Genomic DNA, 23,265 nt, shown 5'->3' on the forward strand with positions numbered 1-23,265 from the left:
TCCGAGCTAGCGCCGCTTAGCCTTCGAAATATGAAGCTTAAACAAGGGAGGTCCTGTTGTTTTTATTTGATACTCGCTTGAATAACAGAAGGGGTTTCTCCTTATCATTTAGCTTCTAGGTGTTCTCCCTCACCCGCCAATTTCAATTTTAGTTCCACGCTGTTCAAAGTAAAAAAAAATATAGTAATGAAACTGAAACTTTCTAGACAGTTCTGACAATATTCTTTAACGCCCCGTGCTTGCAATCGCCTTTTGGAAAGGTTTTCGATTGAAGAGTGACCGCGCATTTTTTAGTTAACTGCTACGTTTGACGAAACAAAAAAAAAAGCCCAAGACTGACATTTTTACAACATTGTTGCTCCATCTCATGTTGTTGCAATCTAAACCACTGTGTCCGCATAGACAGGGTGTTTTCCCTATGAATTGACACAATTTTTAAAAACAGGCTTTTTGAGTTCAAAGAGCGTTTTTTTTCGGCCTAGGATTATCAGCGTCGTAGCACACGAGAAACAAGATAAGTCGTTCTAACTAGCAGCCTGGGAATTTAATACTGAATTGTTAAATTTTAACTATTAATGTTAGGCTCCTTGATTGCTGAGAGCCGTGTAAGCCACCGTAAGATCCATATGAGTTTTTAGAATATCGGGAACTCTCTTGCCCTCGGCACTGCAGCCCAACAAATTTTGGCTCTTTCGACGATTTACGTGCACTTTGCCTCCAAGCTTCTCGAAAGAACATGTATTTTTGCGCGCGGTAGCAAAAACTTTGTTCGGCCACGGCGCTAAAGGTAACCGCGTTTCCGAAATTCTAAAAACTGATATGGATATTATTTACTTGAGGCTAAACGCCGCTCAATAAGTAAGGACTCTAACAGTAATTGTTAAAAGTTAAATATTCAGTTTTAGCTAACGAGCCTGCTAGTTAAGAAGCTTTAGCTTCATTCTGATGTAATACACCGCTTACAATGTTGTGCTGAAAATGGGCTGTTCTCATTGAAAACACCAATTTTTTTAGAAATTGGGTGAAGTCTTAGGTGCGACACCCTGTAAACGTCGCTCCGTTGCCGAGTGTGCTGACGCTGCGCGGCTTAAATAGCGGGTGTTTTTTTTAGAAGGTCCAAAATTTTTAAAAAAAGGTAAATTGCTTTAGATTTATTTTAGCACTGGGGCTATACTGGAGGCTACGGCGGGCGCCAGGCAAGAGGAAAACTGCTTTAATTAGTTCGCTGATTAACTAAATATGTTAATTAACTTTTCTAATTTTTGTTTTAGGGGATATGTTGTATTCGCAGAATTGGAGATCGTCCTCTAAACAGTCCAACCGAGAAAAAACAATTTTAATTAAAAAATTTTCACGCACGTTAAAAGGCGCGAAAAATTCACCCTGGTAGGCATCTTCACACCGTAACGCAGCGGCGGGAGCGCCTCTGACGTAGTTCACTCCGCCCTGCGCTTTGCGTCACGCGTCCCGGGCTGGCGGCCTGCGCTATCGCTGCTTATCTCGCTTCGCTCCGCGGCCTCACGGAATGCCGCGCTGGAACAAAAACGCATTGACACAAAGTGCAGGGCGGAGCGAGCTACGTCACAGGCGCTCACAGACGCTGTGTTACAGTGTGAAGCTGCCTACCAGGGTGACTTTTTCTCGCTTCGTTACGCACGCAAAACATTTTTTCATGAAAATCTTTTTTCTTGGCTGGACTGTTTGGAAGACGATCTCCAATTCTGCTAATACAACATATCCCCTAAAATAAAAATTATAAAAGTTAATTACCGTATTCAGTTAATCAGCGAACTAATTAAAGTAGTTTGCCTCTTACCTGGTGTCCGCCGTAGCCCTCGGTATAGCCCCAGGGTTAAAATAAACCTAAAGGAATTTACCTTTCTTTGAAAATTTTGGAACTTCTAAAAAAAACACCCGGTATATTATAAAAGGAAATGTTCGCTTCCGCTTTTCATTTCTTTTTGCTAGAAAAAACACTTCGATAGTTTCTCTTCATGCTCCATTTAGTGGCGAAAGACTTAACTAGAGCACTTTTCCGTGTTCCTGGGTACACAGTATGAAATAAATTATTTAAAACTGCGAAATTAGAAGCGTATAGGTAATAACACATTTCCAATAAATTAGTGCGTCATTATCAAGAATTCGTTGGAGAGGCCTTCGACCTTAATACCTTGAAGCAACCACAGAGACAATATACAAATAATTTTTCAGCTCCCGGCGTTTATATTTGAAGAAATTTGTGCCGCGTCAATCGGCTTTGAAGGATATTTTTCAATAGGTCGTAACTGCAATCGCTAACTATGGCGCTAACAATGGACTAATTTTGTTCGCTTGGCAGTGCATCATCTTTGTGTCTTCCTGAATTATGGTTTCATTGCATGGAAACCTTTCAATCGAAGTAAGACGAGTTTGTTTCCCCTGGGAAAAATTTCCCCGAAGGCAGGACGTCTTATGCAAGTAGATAGATACCTTTTCTTCTAGGAAAATATTTTTGCATGAAAGAAATGACCATTATTTTTTATTGTTCCTAACTTCGAGTCGAAAAAAAAAAGACTGAAAAACTGGACAATTTGTAGGTTCGGACACTTCGGACAAGACTGTGCAATGTCTTCCCAGAAGAGCTCCTGAAGCCTTAGTAGCGTTAGATATTCTTTCTTCACGAAATAATTCCGTTAAAGCGAGAATAGTGAGTTAAGAAAGGGCGCGAAATGTAAAGGACTAGACAGATTCATTTAACAGCAGTGTCGAAGGATTTTGTTTTGCGGCGCATTGGGGGAAAAAAAGGAGCACACGTCCTTGCTTCTGTGAGTAAAACAAATTAAGAAAAACGAAACATGAATCACTTTGGCATCTTCGGCATCCCACATGATAATTATTATGGTAGGTAGTACGAATATCAAACGTACATCAAGGGGAACAAACGCGATAGATTAAGCCACACACACTTGCAGAGGCAGCAGTACTAAATAAAATAAACCCAGCATCCACGCACCCCACATCTCGGAACGAATAGCCTTGACGAAACAAGCCGTTTCCTCAGCCGTACATCGCGAAAACTTTATGGGACTGTTTACATCGACGAAACTACGTTCAGTTAGTTCCTGCTCCTTTGTAGCTGGATAGAAAGCCCATGCTAGATTTTCGAACTTGGTTGCATTAAAAAATAACAACTCCCCTCTTGAGGTAGTTGACCTAACTGGGCCATATTTTAGGATTTTTTTGATGCTGCACAGCTGCTGACAACACGCACAGTTCCCACTGCTCGAAGAGACTGCTGCCCAGAGCGCTTCAGAGCAGCATCGAAAAGCAGTACGCTGATGCAAGCTGCGATTGCTCTGTAAGCTCCATTTTATGACCCTATCAAGAACAATTCTGAGAGCCATTTCTAAGAATAACGACTTCGGGAACTGTCATCATTTCCAGCAAACAACGTGCACGAACAGAGGGCATCGTGATAACTGCTTGTTGCCAAAATGAACTGCTTGCAATGTAACACAAATATGTTTTTATACTGTTTTGTGCACTCCCAAGCAGTTTTGCATTGGAGAGAACGTTTATTACGTGTTTGAGGCAGATAGTTAGTGACGACTAATATATATTGTAACAGCTGCTGCGGACGGGTTTGATGTTCTACCCATCTAGATGTTCTAGGATGTTCCTTTTTTTTGAAGTTTACTCCAGACGGCTCCACTTCAGGTCATTATCGCAGGTTAAGCCTTTCGTAAAAATAATAACCGAAGAAAACGTGGCTTTGATAAGCTTACACAAAGACAAGGACAAAAAAAGTTTTGTTGTATCATCTCATTAAACCCTGGTTATGGTGCTCGGCTGCTGGCCCGAAAGACGCGGGTTCCATCCCGGCCGCGGCGGTTGAATCTCTTTGGAGGAGAAATTCTAGAGACCCATGTACTGCGCGATGTCAGTGCACATTAAAGAATCCCAGGTGGTCGAAATTTCCGGAGCCCTTCACTACGGCGTCCCTCATTCCCTGAGTCGCTTTGGGACGTTAAGCCCCATAAACCAACCAATCATTAAACCCTATGCTAAAGCACCACCACGTGGCATGCAAATCCCTCTTAAGTTGCCCCGCAAAAGGAAAGCGTGATCCGGTCTCTATTTCTATTTTCCCTGGCATTTTTTCAGAGCTGATACTATCTGTGCCGGTTATTTACGTCCTCTCAATCAACTCAACCGGGATGCTCAATTCGCGATTCCTGCTGCCATCGGATCACGGGCTCACGCTCGTACAAGCACATGCGGCAACGATTTTAAAATGTTCTGGTACTCGTTTTCATATGCCACCAACCGCCGTCGACTCATCTTTCTTGCACGCCCTAGTGTGGTCACATTGCCCTGTACCTACTTGTGGCACTTACCAGCTATCCACGCACATCTTGGTCAGAGAGAGTCCGAAAAGCGAGGTACGGATTCAAATTTTCTCCGCCCCATGGCTCTTGATGTCGGACTCAACTAGGGTACTGTTTGTGTGTGCTTTGTGTCTTAGTTGCGTGTTGTCTTCAATGGATAGTTGCGGAAGGCTTTCAGTTTTAACTCCTGAGAACAATTTTATTTTGAAAGACCATCCAGCAGTCGAACGTTTCTTCCGTGCCAGCTTGGGTTGGTCGTTGCATGCCAGCGTAAGAAGGTACTTTTTTCTAGATGTGTTATGTAATGACCAAGAAACTCTTATCTTTAGTTATGCATCTACCTTGCGAAGGCAAGTACTAGCGGCTGCAGAAAGTTAGATGCGTAGATGAAATTACGAAGTTTTCGGGTATAAGGTGGCCGCAGCACTCACAGGGTCGTGTTTATTGAAGAGATATGGGAGCAGCCTTTGTCCTACAGCGGTCGCAGTCAGGCTCATGATAATAATAATGACGTACTCGCATAATAAATCTTGGCTGCTCCTTAAAGCGGAACTTCCCTGTTTTGTTTTTATTTTTGACGTGCGAGAATTGTGCTCTGACATTAACGTAGGGCTATCCTCAAATTTCCGGTCCTTTCTTCCAACTTTCGCAGCAAAATGGTGATAATTTTTTTTGGAGAAACTAAATTTAAGCTAACGTTTTCTACGAGCAACCTTGCGAGTGTGACGCCATAAGGCTCATGTCAGTCGACTTGCAATCAACGTTTGCTGCAGGAGAAAGTTCCGAGCTTTTTTTCTGGTCGTTTGAGACAAAAATTGATCTAAGCTTTCGGGCAGAGTCCACAGTTCAGCGATTCAAATCGACAACGTGAGGTTTTGTGAAGGTATCTATGGCGGTTTTTTTTTGCCAACGTGACGTCATGCATTGGTCGAAACCGTGTTCGATGTTTGCGGCTTTTTCTGTTTTGTATTTGCTTCAGCGAATATTTTGAATAAATATATATCGTTATCATCATAATGGTAGAACAAACAAGAAGAACACTGTGTACAATGTAACCATGCGGCAATGTAATTTATCGTAGCTCAGACAGAGAGGCCCAAGTAATTATAGGTGGAGTTGCATAACTCAAAACACTCGAAAATATCCCGCTGTTTTTCTTTTACAAAGAAGCTTTGTGCCACGAGATGAAAACTAAGGACTATCTCAGAAACATAAAGACTTTAGTGGATCTTATTCTTGCGTTCCGCACTTTAAACAAAGATATCAGCAACGCACCAAGTTCCAATCTGGCCATGAAATCCGCAAAGAGGTGTGCCACATCGCCTTTTGAGCCCCTTCATTGATGGGGCATGAACACGCATAGGCAACACGGTGGTCGAAGACTGCATTTTCTTTAGCGACTAGTCTGCATTTCTGCATGAATTGTACGCAGCGCAGGAGAAACTTCTAGGGGTGTTGTGACCTTCGGAATTTTAAAGAATTCACTGTTAGCCTAGTAGTAGGAACTAGAATGCTATACTCTCTATATGAGAAAAGAAGAGTCATCCGGAGAGCAAATGAGTGGTTGTTTTTATTGTTCTTTTTGCGCTGACAACAGCGGTAAAGAAGCTGGCCACAGAATCAGGAATTCAATGGTTAGATCTCGTCTACCCGCCCTCTCAGTACGCTGTTATTTGCGTCGCCAAAATCTGAGTGCGCCGCTAAAACATGGCAAACGTTTTTGCTGCAGTCAAGTAGAGACCCCTTCCTCGTTAAAATGTTGCGCTGAAGCGTAAATGTGTGCGTTTAGCTCCAAAATAGACCTGAGGATTCGGGGCTTAAACAGTCTGGTTCTGCGTGTTTCTGTGGAGTCTATTTTTTCAATTCCTTGCTTATTCGCCGTATACGACCTGTGCCTGCATCCCTATGTTTCGCTTTACAAGGAGAGCTATTAATCCTCAGCTTCCTTTGAAAGGACAAGACTGCGAATAAGTGCAAGTACGCGCTCGTCTTTCTGTAATGCTCAAAACTGTCCCGTAAATTCCCCGCTTTTTAACTAAAAAGTTCCGGCTGTGCTTGAACAAAACACTTCTCAGATTTGGGGTGTTCAGATTCAGAAGACGGCCACTTGCGTTTGAATTTATATTTGTTGCTGGTTTTCTTTCCATGAAGATAAAGGTCCTCCCTGTAATTAGTTTTTTCCTAAAGTTGCAGTCTGACTCATGAAAGAACCTCCTACATGTTTCATCTCAATTATAATTTATATAGCCCTTGATGTTGTTGCATAGTCAGGAACTGTACAGAGATTTAACTTTTCTGTTCAAAAGTTTAATGCCATTTATAATGGACCAAAAAAGATTCGTGACTAAATTCAGTTTCAAAAATAAGTCTCAGTTGCATCACAGATACAATAGATTCAGCACAGTACGCGGTTTGAACACCACGAGAGAAAGAATATATTTTCACAAATAAACATACTATAACGAGGGTTGTGAATCTTTTATATCTAAGTGCTGTAGCAGTGGCTGATCCACATAAAAGCGATCGTATATGCGTTCTTTCAGGAGTAAGAATAAAAAGCATACGCTTGTCACGAGAATCATCGAAGAGGTCATGTTGCGTTTGTGGAAAACGGCCTGAATTATCTGAATACATTAACAAATCATGAGCCGAAATATTGCCTAGTAGCCCAATTATGCACTCAACTAAGCCTGCCTACTGACGCGGCTGTGTTCGCTCACTTAGCGCGGTATAATACGCCTTTGTGCAGGCTTGGGGAAAGGGCGGCATGAGGTGCGCACTGAATCCGGGATTAACTAGGTAGCTCCTTTGTAGATTATAGGATTTGTCGATGCAAATCCTTAGCTAAACTGTTTCGAAGCCCGTGAGACCCCCGGACTAAATAATGCACATTAGCCCTTTATGCTACTGGATGTTTGAGACAACTCAGTTTGAACCCACGTAGTCAGCTTTTCGATAACTGCGCTGTAATAGTGGTGGTCTCAGCAGGCTCCAAAATTTCTTGCTTCATCTAAGTCAATCTTCTCAAAACCCGCAAAAAAAGCTGCTGATATTCTCGTCCGTTACCGGGGGTAGTTTATTTTTTCTTTAATAAAAGGACCTTTCTGTATCGCGCGTTTTTTTACTAATTGTGCGCTGAAGGAAGTAATTGCATGTTACCTAAGCCAAAGAGATGTGTAGCAGAGACCATTTAGAAAACTGACAGAGGAAAAGCGGTTGAACTCACGGGTACAAAATGTTTTATGTACATTCATGGAAACACCAAGACATGCGAAACGTATTATTCGAAATGAGTTTGACAAACTGAATGTAGCTGGGGGTCTGAAGCGGCTATCTATTTCCCAGTCAAAAATACACTGAATCAGAATATAATGCCCCGGAGACCGAGGCTTCAGTGCTGGCTAAGTTGTGTATGAGCTGAACAATTGCTGCATTTCTGAAAGACCCCGTTGCTAGACCACTTTGCGAGCAATCAAAGTTGAATACTTTCAGGACTGTATGATGAGATCATATATCGTTTCCTCAGAGGTTTTGTTAACCGGGACTGTCATTCCGCTTTCCGTGCAGTTTATGGCGATTAATGTCGAAAGAATATGCGCAAATGCAGAGTTCCTTGTTTTGTGTAATTTAGTGGATTGCAGTGGCGGAGTGATAAGGTATATTGTGGTTTCAAATATGCGCCATACACAAGTAGTATATCTGAAACTCAAGTGCTACGGCGTACTGCGTTAATATTTATTCTAGTATGCTTTGGAAACGTATAGTTACCATGTTTGGTTGGCGTTCTGATAGGCGGTTTGTAGGGAAGCAGTGTGTTAAGAACTGAAGAAAGCGCATAACGACCTCACAACACCCAGCAGAAGCTGGTTGTCTAGTGAGGCTGCCGCGCTAGCGCTAATTGATTCCGCTAAAGATGGCGTCACTGCAACATAACTTATGCTCTCCAACATCCAGCCCTAGTTTGAATGGTGCGCCCCAGAATTTTCTGGTGTGCTCAAAGGTTTCGCGAGGAGCTGAGCCTTGTAGCTCTTGCATGGTTACTCCTTCCTTAGAAATCACCTCGTCTTAATTAAGTTTTTGATACGAGGCGATACAGTTTTGAGAAATCAAATGCGTAACATTTCTAGTACGAAAGAAGCAAAATAAGATTTCTAAAGAAGGGGTATAGAATGGTCTGAAATTGATGGCTTAATTAAAAGCGACGAAATGGAACGACACAGCACAGGACAGATAGGGACAACAGTGTGTGAGTAGCAGCTGACTCATGTACGTACGAAACCCGTTGCGGCTTATATATAGGAAGCGCACCTGTGCGCTGCAGATTGAGAAACAAGGAAGAGGGCCAAATATCGAACGAACGCGAAAAAGTAAGCGTACAAAAGATGGATGAAAAAGACGAGATATTGAAACGCGTACGTGGAAGGACATTCCTGAAATAACTTTATTGAAAATATTATTCATTCAGCTGCACGAGCCTGTTTTCATTTGATGATTTTCCAGCAATTTTTCTCCGGTTCTAATTATTTCATCTTTCAATCCTGTCGGAAGCCTCTTCCTTTGCGCTAATTTGCTGCGCATAATATGCGTTTCTGATTTATAATTGTGGCGGGTTCAGTTAATGTGTGTGTCGATGTCTCAGCTACAATGTTTCAGCTACCGGACAACAAGTGTACCTTTTTGTTGTTTTTGTTGTTTGCCGAGAGCATTACAAAGCAAGGGATCGCTGGCAGGAGCCTACAGAATACACGACAGGAAATAGTACCCAAGGCAGCGAGTAGCTGAGAAAGCTAGAAAAACGCTCACTTGCTTAGAAAGCAGGCTATAATTACGGATGATAAACGCGTCATTTTCTGTGTAATATTCAGCTTAGTGCAATGCTGTTTTCGGCAAACCGCAATATTCCTTTTTCTACGCCTGTTTTGGAAGGCACCACTAATGAGCTTCGTTTTAGAAATTTTGACATTTAGTGCTATTCTAAGAAGGTTTGAACTACATTTCAGCAAAAGAAAAGAGAAATACTGACAGTAACCAACTATTTATTTTCAACCCAACATTTAGGACTTACTCTAGAAACTAGTGAATTAATGGACATAGTCTCCACGTTTATACTACTGCCAAGATCCTCCAATGGTTTTTCTTATTGCATTTGCGACTGCAGGCCTAAGACCAAATCGGCTAATTATAATATTAAGGCGTATGTCCAACGAAGGCGAGTGCTTTTCCAGCTTGCCATTCGGCATTTAGCGGTACGGCTTTGCTAGATGCTGAAACTTCTAAAGCTGCGCCTTCGGCTCAGCTTTATAGGACAACAGAGCTAGTCGGATTAGGGCTAGAACGCATTGTACTTTGCTCACAAATCCCTGCTAAATGTGCCCAAGACAAAATCGGCTAAGATTTCTTGTTTGTTTGCTCCGGTAACTCTCCGTTCTTATCTCGTCGCTGTCTCTTGGCTGCTGAAGGAACGCAATTAGACGACTGTTTTCAAGACAACAAACATGGTCGGTCTTTCGGCGGGTCATTGTTCAGTTTTTCTTATTAGGTATAACAGTAATTGCTTTCGGTGCTTTATTTTTTATTGCGAAAGCAATACTACTCGCACTTTCAAGCCTTCGCGTGACCCGGCCGCAGTTACGTTTGACCTTTAGCGGAGTGAATATGGGCGACCAACTCGCTCCTTCAAATAGCCCGGCTGCAGTTACGCCGCGCCGCGCACCTGTGGCGCTACTGCCGCTTTGACGTCATACCAGCTGTACATTATGTTTTTTTTTCTCTCAGTCGCAACAACATCAAAAACAAAATATAAAAAAATTACCGAAGACGCTTTGAGTCGTCGCACAGCGGCGGCCAGTAGCCACGCGTGACCTGTAGACGCGGCGCACTGCGTTCCTTCTGTTGGAGGCGCTGCGCTTTTGCTGTTGTTGTTGTGACTGAGAGAAGGATGAAAAGGAAATTGCACGGGCCTGCTACTGGCTCGAGCCAAGCCACCACCGCTGCCATCGTGCAGACAGAGGAGAGTTAAAGATCAGAGGAAAGAGAAAAAGGAAAGGAAAGAAGACGCGCGTCGCAGCAACAACTGCGTCCGCCGGAGCGGACGCTGCTCAAAAAACAGATAAGCGGCCGAAGCCGCGCTCGCCGAAGCGAGAACAGATACTCTCCTTTTGCTCTCGCAACCTACCAGGCATAACCGAAGCTAAGCCCCCGCCAATTTTTTTCTTGTCCTTTCACGAATTTCATCCTAATTTTTTATACCAACACCACCACTAGCTCGGCCTCTATAATTCGACACCGCTATGGCAGGCACTGCGAGAACACACTGGCAAAAGCGCATTTAGTATCGTATTTGAGCGCAGTGTGTTTGATGAATCTGGTACCATTTCTTTTGGGCCTCAAATAAGCACAAAGAGAGGGAAAACGGAGGCCGTACATAATAGCAGGAGCTCGTTGAAATCCACAGCGACTGTAAAAAAAAAATGAGGAGGAGTACACATTTGTGTGCTCAGGCACACTCGTTATTTCAGCGCGCACTAAGTGATCTCCTGTGAGGTTCTAAAGCTCCTTAACATACTTACAACAACATTTCAGAAGGATACCTAGATAACCCATCAGATTTTTGCACAAAATCGGACATCCGGTCATCGAATTTTAAAAAGTGTTGTCGTTATTTTTTGTACATTGCGGCGAAGTTCTGAAAATATTGGGCCAGTGAAACCATTGCCATATTGCTTTTGTATAAATTTCCTTTTGTTGATCTTCACCACTTACGTGCCGCGCCTATGCGCATAAAGTAATGAAAAGGTTTACATAAAATGTACTCGAATACTTCATACTGAAATGCGAAGCGTTCAACTGCGCTTCCGTATCTGCGAAAAGAACTTATTTGCCGATATGTATATTTGAGGGGTCGAAGCTTTGTCAAGCTGCATGGAGGTTCTCCGTCCACGGATTTTCATTAAAGTTGGAGTGAATAAATGTTTGATTTACGTAACCTCGATTTTCTTTTTTATCTGCCAGCAGGATTTCATAGCCCTTTGAAAACTAAAAATGTTCATAACACTTCTGAAAATAAAAATCCTTCTATTCGTTAGCGCCAAAGAGTTACGCAACCCCTCTGTCAAATGCGTGATTTTTAAACGGAAGGAAAAGAGAAAGAAACAGTTAGACATTTTGAGTCGAATCTCACTTCTCAAAGGTTTTGTGTCAAGCCTTCGCGTAACTTCTTACTTAGGGAGAGCCTCGGGGTGGACTTTAGAGTTCTTCCGCCCGTCTCGGGGATTAAGCGCGCTGTTTTATAAGTAAGTGCGAAGAAAATACAATATGATGGTTCGCCCTTTTTGTGCCAAAACTAAAGTAAACCTCCACGAGTAAATTTGTCGCAGAATATGACACTACACGCAACTGCTCTTAGTCTATAACCTCTGACGCAGTTAGCTCATGCACAAAAGGAGTTATACTGTCGCTTTTTATGGAACGAATAAAAAAACTCCTGTTTTTCCTTCAAAAAAGCCTCCAGAAAGCTGCGGAAGTAAAAAAAAAACTCTCTTTTACACGCTAGAATCCAGCTGACAATCCTGCAGAGTTCCTGGACATTATTGTTTAAAGAGTTAGAATGTGAATGACTTGGGCCAGCACGGATTTTGCTGCGTCTGGATTACAGACCTTGTGATCCGTAAATCCTTTCCGTGCTAATGGAACTCTAAGCTGGCTTACAACGACCTCATCAAAGCAAAGGGAGAAAGTTTGCAACAAAAGGAAAACGTAGGCCTGATTAAGGTTAATGCTACTCATGAATGAATTGTCAAAACACTTCTTGAAAGTTACGCGAAACAAAAAGCGTTTGAGCCGTAGTGCAGATCCGAGAATCCTGTTAATTCCCTGGACACGTATAATTACGCAGGTAGACGGAAATAACCATGCCAACAGCCCGGATTTAGGCGCGTCTTGACACCAGCTATTTTTATGTCTAAATCTGTTTAACGCTCGTGGTAGGGCAGGATGGCATAGGTCTAACTCGAAAACGAAAGGAACGGGTTTTCACTAACACAAAAATGTAATCCGAGTTAGAGTCAGGCCTAGGCATGAATAAATCGTCAGGAAGCTTAACTCTGAGGTGGTCGCGGATGTAAGCTCCAGCGATTGCAGTGGTTGGGAAACTCGCATGGCAGCTAGCGGACGTAACGGTCTACGTGGGCACGAACATGACTTAAGGATTAGCGCTTCGCCAAGCGTCAGCGTTTGAAGCGCGGTCAACCAAGCAGAGCAGAAACGAGAGCTTAGCGAGCTGTATTTTTTTTTTTTGCCCTCATGTGCTCTTCTAATGGGAGCTGCGGCTACTTGAACCTGCTGCCGGGCTCATGTTCTAGCTGGGGCAGAACTGACTGCCGAGCTAAGCGCCTCAAGCGTTAAAGTCACTGCGTTCGTGGAGAGCTAATGAAGCGCGGAAAAGCCAGCAGAGTAATGTTTGACTAAAAATAAAAAGAGTTTGTTTAGTGTCCAAGAGTTGCGATAAAGCGTGAGTGTTGCTGTTCTTGCCGGGTTCGCACAGTTTGTTGGTAGCATCCAGAACAATAGGTCGTTGCCTACTTAAGCACTGGAAGCGTTGCTGGATCGCGGATCACTTATTTAAGAGGCTTGGAGCTATAAGAGGGCGTAGTGGCCAGTTTTGCCGTAGTGAGGAAGAGAGTTCTTCATTGCATGTGCTGGTGTTTCATTTGAGCATGCCTTATTTTAAATGACTTTTTTTTTCGACTCCGTCTTTTGGGGAACACTTTTCGTCAAAACTGTAAGCCTTTATTTGTGATCTTTTGAAATGTAGCAACTGTCATTTGTGCATCGCCATCCCGCTGTTTAGGCGCGCTGGTGTGTAGTTGGGCGAGTCGCTTGAAGCACACTACAGGTAAGGGCACATACTGTGTAGAGTCTAAATGTATAAACATCCAACAAACTTTGCAGATAACATGTAATGGAAGTGTTGACAAGCTGCTGTTACAATGTTAATCTGCTGCTCTGTTACAGAATTCAAGCGCTTCTCACCTTTCCTAAATAGCGATTTGGTAGCGCTCCAATCCGCCACTGCATGTATTGCAGTTTTCTCTCTTCATATACTTTTATTTCGATAAAATTTGTTTTAACACGATGAAGCCACTTGATTGGCAAGGTCGTCATTTTGGCACAGAACAGCCCGCTTATGTTTCGCCGTATTTGACTGCATTGAAACGGAGTCTGCCTTCTTCGTCGTCGCATGTAACAGACTACTTCCTGCGCACAGGAAAATGTTCGTGTTTCGTTGCAACCAAGACTATTTAAATCAAAATATATTTATACAGGCTCCTTGCATATGAGTCTGCCTGGGGCCCCGAATAATTTGGCGAAGAAGTTTGATATTTGCAAGTTAGGTTCATCTGGAGTACGATATTCGAAAGGCGCATTATGTTGCACTCCCATTTCGAGCGCAAGTTCTATATGGCTTCAGTGCTGCGCTCGAACTTGCTGACTGCTCCGTCACTTGAACCTGCCGTGAAGGTGATTGAGTTTTTGTGCATGGTTCTCGGCTATCGGACCTTGCATCTAGGATTACCAGTATTCCGTTACCAATGCCGCTGTTTCCAATGCCAGGATGCACCTATTAAAACTCGTTTGCCTGCGCTACATTATTAGTACAGGGATTAAGATTGCGTGATTTGGGCAGTCTCTACGAAAAGCATAAATTGATGTTGGTGCCTCCACAGCGAGAAGAAGGAAAGAACAAGAAGGAAACAGTGCACAGCTCTGAAAAAAAAATGGCCACCAGGCTGAGAAAACTTAATATGATGCATTAGATTGCACTTCAACTTCAGGGTACTGTACATGACGTTTTTCAGTCGAAGAGTAAAGTAACTACTCTTTATTTAGCCAAATTCACCGTACTTGACAGATGAAAGAATAGAAATAAAAACAATTCGACGTCCTCTAACGTGCTGAAGTCTTTGCTCAGAAGTACAGTTAAAGAGTTAGTTTCGTGCTTTAAAATCATCTTGTTCAGTTCTCATGGCATTGAACACATTGTTTAATTATTCTAATGTGCGTCAGTGTTTGCGTATATACTGAGCATTAGGAGCGACGTAAGTGTACCAGGAAATGAAACTGACTGCTCGAAAAAGACCTCATGTAATCGGAGACTTCTCCCTGAGATCTCGCGCCCATGTGATTTCCCGCCCACCGTGGTGCCTTAGTTTCTTCGGCGTTCTACTGCTTATTCCCAGGCCGCCCGATCGAACTTAGAAACGGTAGCCGAATTCAGATGGAGATGAATTGTAAAAAATAGTGGTGTAATTCGTGCAGAAATACATGCGTGCTGAACCACGTTGCGATTCTGAAGGCGTTCTTGCTCTCGCTTCTATGGTCAAAGAACTCGCCTGACGCTGCTTGTCGCGATCGTGCTGTCGTTTGTCTTCGTAAAGGTCTCGCCTTCCGCTTCCACAAGTAATCACGTCCACAGTGAAGAGTAACGGTACTTGCGGAAAGTTCCGCAGATGTCGACGCCATTGTGCTAGGTCATAGGAAGGCACCTAGAGCACGAAATTTTCGGAGGTGAGTGAAAATGATCTGTTCGTCTCGAACGCTGGGTTATAGAGATTTTCGCGTCGCCAGTGCGCACCCGCTGATTGGCTCTGACGCAGCAGGCGTCGGCCCGCCTCACCGACACGTGGCGCCATCTGCAGCCCTTTCGGCGCTTCTTCTGAAGAGGGCCTAGCAAGGCCTATATAGTCACATGGTGATTCTGAGGGGGCCGAGTACTGCGCACCGCCTGTACGCATGCGCTGGACGTTCTTATGAACTCCCCCTGTTTGGTGTTGAAACAATTTTCTTTGGGATGTGGGAAGTGTATTCCTCCGCAACGTCGTTATCGTAGGTGATAATTTAGAGAACTACGCTGATGGACCAGCTCAAATCTACGATATCCCGAACTAACCCATACAAGAAACAGAAAACGCAAATTTTTGAATCTCATTAGAACAGCTATTTGTACACTTATGCAGGTCCTAAAAGCACAGCTTCGGATGGACGAAAGGCTGGGGATAAGGAATGGCACAAAAGTCGCTGTCAAATTCGTGACATACCCTGCGCTATGCAATGTCGGTGCACATTCGAGAACGCCGGGTTGTCTAAATTAATTAATCTTCAATGCTCATAAGCGCTTCTCATACATTAAGCATCATAATGATTTCAAAAAATGCAGGGGTCACTTTGTTGGCCTAAAGTGCGGTGAGGCGAAAGCCTTAAGCGCGGTGTTGCTGCTTGTGTCATTTATGTGTTGTTAAGATGTTCAGCTTCGCCTCTAATAGTGAAACGCGACAGCGTTTTGCAACGCTGCCAGGGAGTCCATAGAACGCCATCGCCCGTTCGGTTCTACGCCTTGCTCGTCGATAAATTTGTTCTTGAGGAAAGGAAATGTATCTGTCTCGCATATCTCGGTGGACACCTGAACCTCGCCGTAACGGGAAGGGAAGAAGATGGGAGTGAACGAAGACATCGTATTCACTAGACGCGCTTTTGTTCATTCCAAACCATCGAGCTGGAGCTACATGAGCTAGAGAGGGTAAGCCCGGGTGCCTATCTCGAAGAGATTAATAACGTAAAAGCAGAGCTTCAACAATTTGCGACAGAAAGATATAAGGGGGCCTTGATACGATCTAGGTCCCGAAGGTTTCTTGATGAGCAACCTTCTCGTCGGGCCCTGAGTGATGAAAGAGAGAATGCTCTTGCGAAGGAAATATTGGAAATTCAGTATGGTGATTGCACATACAGCGATGCGCCTGGTATTCTTGCTGCTTTCTTCGACTATTATCGGAAGCTGTTCGGCAGTTCCGAAGATCCAAATCAGGGTTTCGATTACAGTTCCTTACTCAGAAACTTCCCTCGACTTGACGATGAGAAGTGTGCTATAGTGAAGGGACCTATCACTTTGTATGAAATTCAATCAGCCATTTCTGCCTTGCAGAGCCAGAAATCTCCTGGGCCAGATGGTATTACTAGCGAATTCTATAAAACATTTCTGCCTTGCCTAGTGCCTGTTTTGATGGAAGTTTTCCAAGCATCTGATGATGTCGGTGTCCTGCCTCCCACTTTCTATTCTGGGCACACAATATTAATTCCCAAAAGCAAAGATACTAATCGGTTGAAAACTGTTGAGGGATATCGTCCAATTTCCCTCTGCAATGTTGATTACAAAATTTTTGCCAAGGTTCTTAGCAGTCGTCTGCAGCTCGTCATTATGGACTTGATAGGTTCGCATCAGGTCTGTGGTATTAGAGGCCGCAGTATTCAAACACATATCCATATTGCACGTTCAGTATTAGAGACAGTATCAGATGAGACAGGCCAAGTAGCTCTGATTCAAATTGACTTGGCGAAGGCGTTTGATAAAGTTCGGCACGATTTCTTGTTCGCGGTCTTGGAGTATGCAAATATTGGTGACATCTTGCTCAAAGGCATAAGGCTGTGCTATAAGAACTCCTATACAAGGGTTATTGTTAATCAGGAGCTAACGAAACCAATACCACTAGAAGCATCTGTTCGTCAAGGATGTGCACTGTCTCCATTGTTGTTTGCCCTATATCTGAGAGAGAGAGAGAAAACTTTATTTACAGAGGAATTCGGGGCACGCCCCAGGGTCCCCGCACGACCCCACTGCACTCAAGTGTTTATGTTCCGAAGGTCCATAACACCGGCAGCACGGCCGGTGGCGATGGTCTGCACGGCCGGGTCCTCCGAGCGCAGCAGGGTCTCCCAGTTCTCCCAGGTCTTGAGGTTCTCTAGGTCCCGCGGGGGAGGGTCCGCCGGGCAGAGGGAAAGGATGTGGAGGGAAGAAGCGAAGGGTTCTGGGCATAGGGCGCAAGCAGGAGTGGGGAAGGAGGGATGATAGTGGGTTAGGGTAAGGGGCGAGGGGAGAGTATGTGTTTGTAATCTGCGCCAGAGTGTTGCGTGTCTGTTATCTAGGGAGGGGTGGGGCGGGGGGTAGAGCTGGCGAGAGGCTCTGTATGCCTGGGTCAGCTCACTGAATGAGTGCATGCGATCCTTCGTGAATCCCCGATCCGAGGCCACCTGAGCCCGGTTTAAAGAACCTCGGGCTAAAAGGTTGGCGGCCTCGTTTCCGGGATTCCCGGAGTGCGCGGGCACCATATCAGCTCCATTTGGCGGGGCGGGGGGGCATCGGGCGAGTCCAGTATGCGAAAAGCAGGGACATGGACTCGGCCTCGAGCAAAATTTAGAATCGCAGTTTTAGAATCGGATAAAATGTACCGGGCTTCCGTGCGGGTTATAGCAAGGGCAATGGCGGCTTCCTCTGCAGCCTCTGGGGACGTGTCTGGAGGGAGAGGTAGTGTGAGGAGGGCGGATAAAGAGGAGTCCACCACAGCTGCTGTTGCTTCATCACCCGTGCAGGCAGCGTCCACCCACACGGCGTCCGGCTGGGGGCCGTACGCTCGATGGAGTGCCTTCGCACGGGCTCTGCGGCGCTGCTCATTGTGGGACGGGTGCATATTCCTCGGGAGCGGCCTGATCAGGAGCTCTCGGTGAAGGGATCGTGGGATGGCGAGGAGGGTTGGGTCGTTGGCCGGTATTTTGATTCCTAGGGTGTCCAGGGTATACCGACCTGTGGAGGTTTGTGTGAGCCTGATGTATTGGGCCTGTCGGTGGGCCTCCACCAGTTCCCCGATCGTATTGTGGAGGCCCAGGCCTAGTAATCTGTCTGTGGGTGTGTTGAGGGGAAGGTGAAGTGCTACCTTGAATGCCTTGCGAATCAAAGCATCCAAAGCGTTTATGTCATGTTTGGATAGGTGTAAGTATGTGGTAGTGTACAGCACACGGCTGAGGACAAAGGCATGAATGAGGCGACATAGGTCGCGCTCCTTCATGCCTCTATGACGTCCAGAAACCCTGCGGATGAGGTGCGATATCGCGCCTACAACCTGCTTGAGTTTCCTGAGAGTGGTGGTGTTTTTGCCATCGTTCTGGATGTGCAGGCCCAATACACGAAGGGTTCCAACCTCAGGTACCGGGTCACCATTCAGTTCAATGGCAATGGGGGAGCGGGGGCAGCGGTGGTTCTTAGGCCGGTTGAGGAAGAGTTCGGACTTCTCTGGGGAGCAAGACAGTCCGATGGTCCGTGCGTAATTTTGGGTGAGGGTGGCTGCTTCCTGTAAGGTGTTCTCTATGTCTCCGTCACTGCCGTGAGTGGTCCACAGGGTGATATCGTCGGCATAAAGAGTGTGCTTCAGGTGGGGAATAGTGGCCAATTTTCGGGCGAGGGGGATGAGGGTAATGTTAAAGAGAAAGGTGGAAAGGACGGACCCTTGAGGGGTGCCGATACTCTGAAGAGTGTAGGAGGGGGAAGACAGAGGGCCGAAGTGTATCCCAGCCGTGCGGTCAGTCAGGAATGCTTGAATGTAGGCATACGTGCGCACACCCACATTCAATGGGGATAGAGCAGTCATGATCGCCTGATGTTCAATGCGATCAAAAGCTTTGGAGAGATCCAAAGCTAAGACTGCCTTGGTGTGACCCGGAAGAAGCGGGTCGAAAATGTCGTGTGAGAGTTGCAGCATAGCGTCCTGTGCGGATAGATGGGGGCGAAATCCTACCATGCTATGCGGGTAAAGATTGTTGTCCGCCATGTGACTTGTGAGTCTCGCTAGCACAACATGCTCTAGGAGCTTCCCAAGGCATGAGGTTAGCGAAATAGGGCGAAGGTTTTGAAGTGTAAGTGGTTTGTTGGGTTTAGGTATGAATATTACCTTCGCGTGGCGCCAGGACTGCCGGAGGTTACCCTCCCTCCAGCACTGGTTGAAGTATTTCGTAATATGGGTGATCGATTGGTCATCCAGATTACGGAGCATGGAGTTTGTGATTTGGTCTGCACCAGGTGCGGAGTTGGCGCGGAGAGTCAGGAGGGCCGCTCTGACTTCCGTCTCCGTGATGTCGGTGTCGAGTGTTGGATTGGCTTGTCCTGTGTAGTGCGGTAGAGGTATGGGGCCGCCTGGAGATGTGTACATGGTTTGAAGTGTGTCTAGAAGGGTGTCGGGATCGTCAATGTGTTCATGTGTGAGGCGTGTCACGTGGTGCTGTGTTGCTGATTTCGTGCGCGTGGGGTCAATGAGGTGTCGGAGGAGTTGCCATGCGCGTTTGCTGGACAGGTTTCCGGCGATGCCGTCACATATCTGTCCCCAGTTGGATCGGCAGAGCTCCTCAGAGTGCTGTTGGATTTGTGTCTGCAGCGCGGCCAGCCGCTTCTTAAGCGTTCTGTTGTGTTTGTTGCCTTTCCATCGTTCTAGGATGCTGTGATAAGCCTCCCAGAGGTGGGCTAGGCGTGTGTCAAGGGTAGGTGTTTCGGTTGTAGTTTCAATGTCTCGCGTGTTGTGGTGAACGTCATGCTTGAGTGACTGCACCCATTCGTCGATGTCTGCGACGGGAGTGTCTGGGAGGGCGGTGCGTACAGCGCGAAAGGCATCCCAGTTAATGAGTTTGTGTGTTGTATTTGCGTGACGGGATGCTTTGTACGGGACAGTGATTTGTATAATGTAATGATCACTGCCCAGTGTATGTTGTGTTCTGTTCCAGGTAACGCCGCGGATACAGCGGCTCAGCGTAAGGTCCGGACTGGTGTCCATGCTGACACTGTTGCCGATCCTCGTAGGCGTCTGAAACGTGTTGTGCACAGTGAGTTGGAGGTTCTGCAAGAGCAGCCAGAGCCTGCGACCTCGATGTGTCGTGGTTGTGTATCCCCAGTCAGTATGCTGACTGTTGAAGTCCCCACCGATGAGTAGGGGATGTTTCCCTGCTAGATGGTGTAGCTTTCGCAGAAGTGATTCTAGCGGGGCCATCGGCAGGGACGGTGGGTGGTATGTGTTTGCTATAAATATAGAAGGAAGTGAATGTGTGTGATGTATAAGTTCTGTGATCACGCAGGGCGTCTCAGACGTGATGTGATGAGTTTTGTAGGTGAGGCTGCGGTGGATGAGTGTGGAGGCCCTGGGTGTGTTAGTGGTATCCGAGTGTGTAGATGTGTAGGAGGGGAGGGTTGCCCGGTGTGCAGTCTCCTGTAGAAGTAGTATGTGGGGCGTGGGTGTGATGGTGGGAAGGAGAAGTTGCAGAGGCGCGCGCTTTGCCCGGAAGCCGCGGCAGTTCCAAGTTAAAATGTGTAGATAATTAGTGTTCCCCCCCGCCATATTGGATGGTAGGGGGATTGAGGATGGAAGTAAGACGGGTGTCAATTGGTATGTGTGGCTCAGGATAGGTGGTTTGTGCTTGCGGAGGAAGGATGGGGGGAGTGGAGGGGGTTTGAAGTTGGGTGAAGCGATGGTTAAGATTATGTTCCAAGAGCTCCATCATCTTGGTAAGCATAGCGTCCATGCGCTGCTCAAGTTTTTCGGTGAGGGTGGCGGCAAGGTGATTGAATCTGGCCTCGAGGCGTGCGTCTAGCTCCTTTAGTTTGTGGTCAAATTTGGCTTCGAGTGCTGCTAATTTAGCGTCTATTTCTGAGGGTACGGGAGGGGGTGTGGCGTCTGTGGTGCGTTGTTTCTTTGCGGGAGGGGTGCTCGATGTGTCTGTGGATGATGGGGTCGAGTTAATGACAGCGGGTGCGGGTTTAGGGGGAATGGAGGGGGACGGGGTGCTTAGGAGGGAGGAAAGGCGGCTTACCTCTTCACGCAAGGCCTTGAGCTCCTGGTCTCTCGGATCTGCCTGGGAGGACTGGGGTGGTGGGGGATGACGGGTAGCCTTGCCAGAAACGCGGTCTGCCCAGGTGAGACGCGTGGCGTTCTTGCTGCCATTCTGCCAGCTTGTAGAAGGCGACCGGGAAGGCGTCGAGCTGCGTCTGCTGGCTGTGCCTGGTTGATCGCAGCGGGAAAGCCGCGATGTATCCGGAGGAGAGAGAGCGTTCTTCGGGGACGCTAGTTTGCGGCCCCGTCCCTTGCAGTTCCCGGTGCCGGTCATATGAGGGCCGCCGCAGAGAATGCAGCAAGGGGTGCATGAGGGCACATCTTCCTTTGGGTGGGACTGCCCGCAGCGGGGGCACTTATGAGACCTTGGATGGACGCACACATCCGCCCGGTGACCTGGGACGCGGCAGTTCGTGCAGGCGTCTATATGCCCCCGGTACGGTGTGCATCTGTGGAGGGCTCCTCCATAAAGAACTGCGCGTGGGACAGGTCCAGCCCGAAAAGTTAAGATGGAACGCGTGGAGCCCATTCGGCGGGCGTCCACGATGAGGGCGTCTGGGTTGCCGGTGAGCAGGTCTTGCAGGAGCTCTGACGGGGTCTCATTCCAATAGGCATTGGAGATGACTCCGCGTACTGCTCCGTCCGGCGGGGCTATGTAAGGTGCTACGGCGAATTCCTTGCCTTGGTGTGTGATGGTGCTCACCCGAACCAGAGCGAGCGCGTCATCCTTTAGGGGCGTGCTTACGGTGCAGGTGTTGTTGACCGGGTGTACCCTGATTTGGGTGCGCGCTGGCTCCTTAAGCTGGGACGCCGCTTGGAGGATGGCCTCTCGTAGTTCTTGGGGTGGAAGCAGGTCCAGCTGCAGCCCGCCTCGTGATCTAAAAACGATCTTGTAATCTGCAGCAGGAAGCGGTGGCTGCTGCCGCGAACGCTGCGCAGCTGTGCGAGTTGCTTGCAGGTGCAGTGACTTTTCAAGGCATGGAGACTTGGGGGTACCGGTAGCAGAGGCTGCGCCCTCCTCGCGTCGGGTTGTTGAAAGGACGTCCTTGGAGCGGGCAGGCACACTAAGAATGTGCGTCCAGTCCCTTGGGTCGTAGTCGTTGGGGTTAAGAACCTCTCCCTGCACCTGCACCTCCATGATGGCGTTGGTGGCGGAAGCGTCCGTCGGAGTAGGCCTAGCTCCCAGCGGAGCGAGGCCTCGCTCAGGCGGAGAGGTCACAGAGAAGAAAGGGCCGTGGGTGCCCGAAAAATGGCGTAGGCGGTCGAAAAAGTGATGGCGTGCAGCGCTCACATTCGCAGATCCGTGGGTGGTGAAATTTTGGCTGATGATGCTGGCGATTGGCGAATTCCGCTGTCTTTGTGCGGAGCCGATGTGGGGTGCGTCTGTACTACACGGCCCCCTAGCCCTATATCTGTAACCCCCCTGTCTCAGTATAATTAACAGCGCAGCTATCCGCGGTTTCTCTCTGGCTCAATATGAAGTTAAAGTTTTAGCCTACGCTGATGATGTCGCCCTCTTTTGTTCTGACAAAAAGAGTGTACTTGAGGCTCTAAACTTGACTAAACAGTTCTGCGATGTATCAGGCGCGGCTCTCAATTTAGAGAAATCTACAGGCTTTTGGTTGGGTTATTGGGGAACTAGGCCAAGCCAGTTCGGTGGCATATGCTGGGACTGTAGCCCTCTTGAGTACCTAGGCGTTCCGTTGCACCAAGTTCGCAACAGTACAGCCTACTGCGATTCACAAATTGTAACTCTACGGCGGCAAACACAGGCTTGGATGGGTAGGGAACTCTCAGTGTTTGCGAGGGCAAAGGTCTGTAACATATTTTTGTTTGCAAAGCTCGCGTATGTCCTTCAAGGCCTGCATTGTGCGAGGAGGAAGGTGCAAGCAATACACAGAATATTTGCAACATTCGTTTGGCGCTCTCAATGGGAGCCCATGAGGCATGACAACTTGTTCCTTCCCTTAGAGGGTGGTGGAGTGGGCCTTGTTCACCTGTTAGTGCATCAACTTGTTTCCCGTTTTTTTCTTTTTCAAATCGGCAAACCACCCGTTTCTGGTAGCTGTGCTCATTAGGCGGCTTAGTTTTCATTTGCCTTACTTATTCGCACCGACTGTGCAGGCTCGTGAGGGGACTTTATGGGGATTCCTTAAGGAGGTTGCTGACACTTTCAATTTCCTCACTGTGCGCTTCTCTTTAGA

The 23,265-nt window shown here is 46.7% G+C and overlaps 1 protein-coding gene across 1 annotated transcript; it reads right to left on the reverse strand.

The window, feature by feature from the left end:
• Positions 1-20,851: 20,851 nt before the first annotated feature.
• Positions 20,852-21,875, reverse strand: LOC149329216 (uncharacterized). The gene is made up of 2 exons (XM_089560147.1): positions 21,042-21,875; positions 20,852-20,947 (listed from the first exon to the last, which is right to left on the reverse strand). The coding sequence occupies exons 1-2, from the start codon at positions 21,588-21,590 to the stop codon at positions 20,873-20,875; spliced, it is 624 nt and encodes a 207-aa protein (XP_089416273.1). The 5' UTR covers positions 21,591-21,875; the 3' UTR covers positions 20,852-20,872.
• Between the last annotated feature and the right edge of the window lie 1,390 nt (positions 21,876-23,265).

The sequence above is a fragment of the Amblyomma mixtum genome, chromosome 9, assembly GCF_055824585.1.
Source record: "Amblyomma mixtum isolate Tamu chromosome 9, ASM5582458v1, whole genome shotgun sequence".
Classification (NCBI taxonomy): Eukaryota; Metazoa; Arthropoda; class Arachnida; order Ixodida; family Ixodidae; genus Amblyomma; species Amblyomma mixtum.

Coding starts and splice junctions, on each gene's coding strand:
- LOC149329216 (XM_089560147.1), bottom strand. CDS start 21,590: ATGGGCTCCACGCGTTCCATCTTAACTTTTCGGGCTGGACCTGTCCCA. Junction 20,948..21,041: donor TCAAGGCCTTGCGTGAAGAG/GTAAGCCGCCTT, acceptor CATCATCCACAG/ACACATCGAGCACCCCTCCC.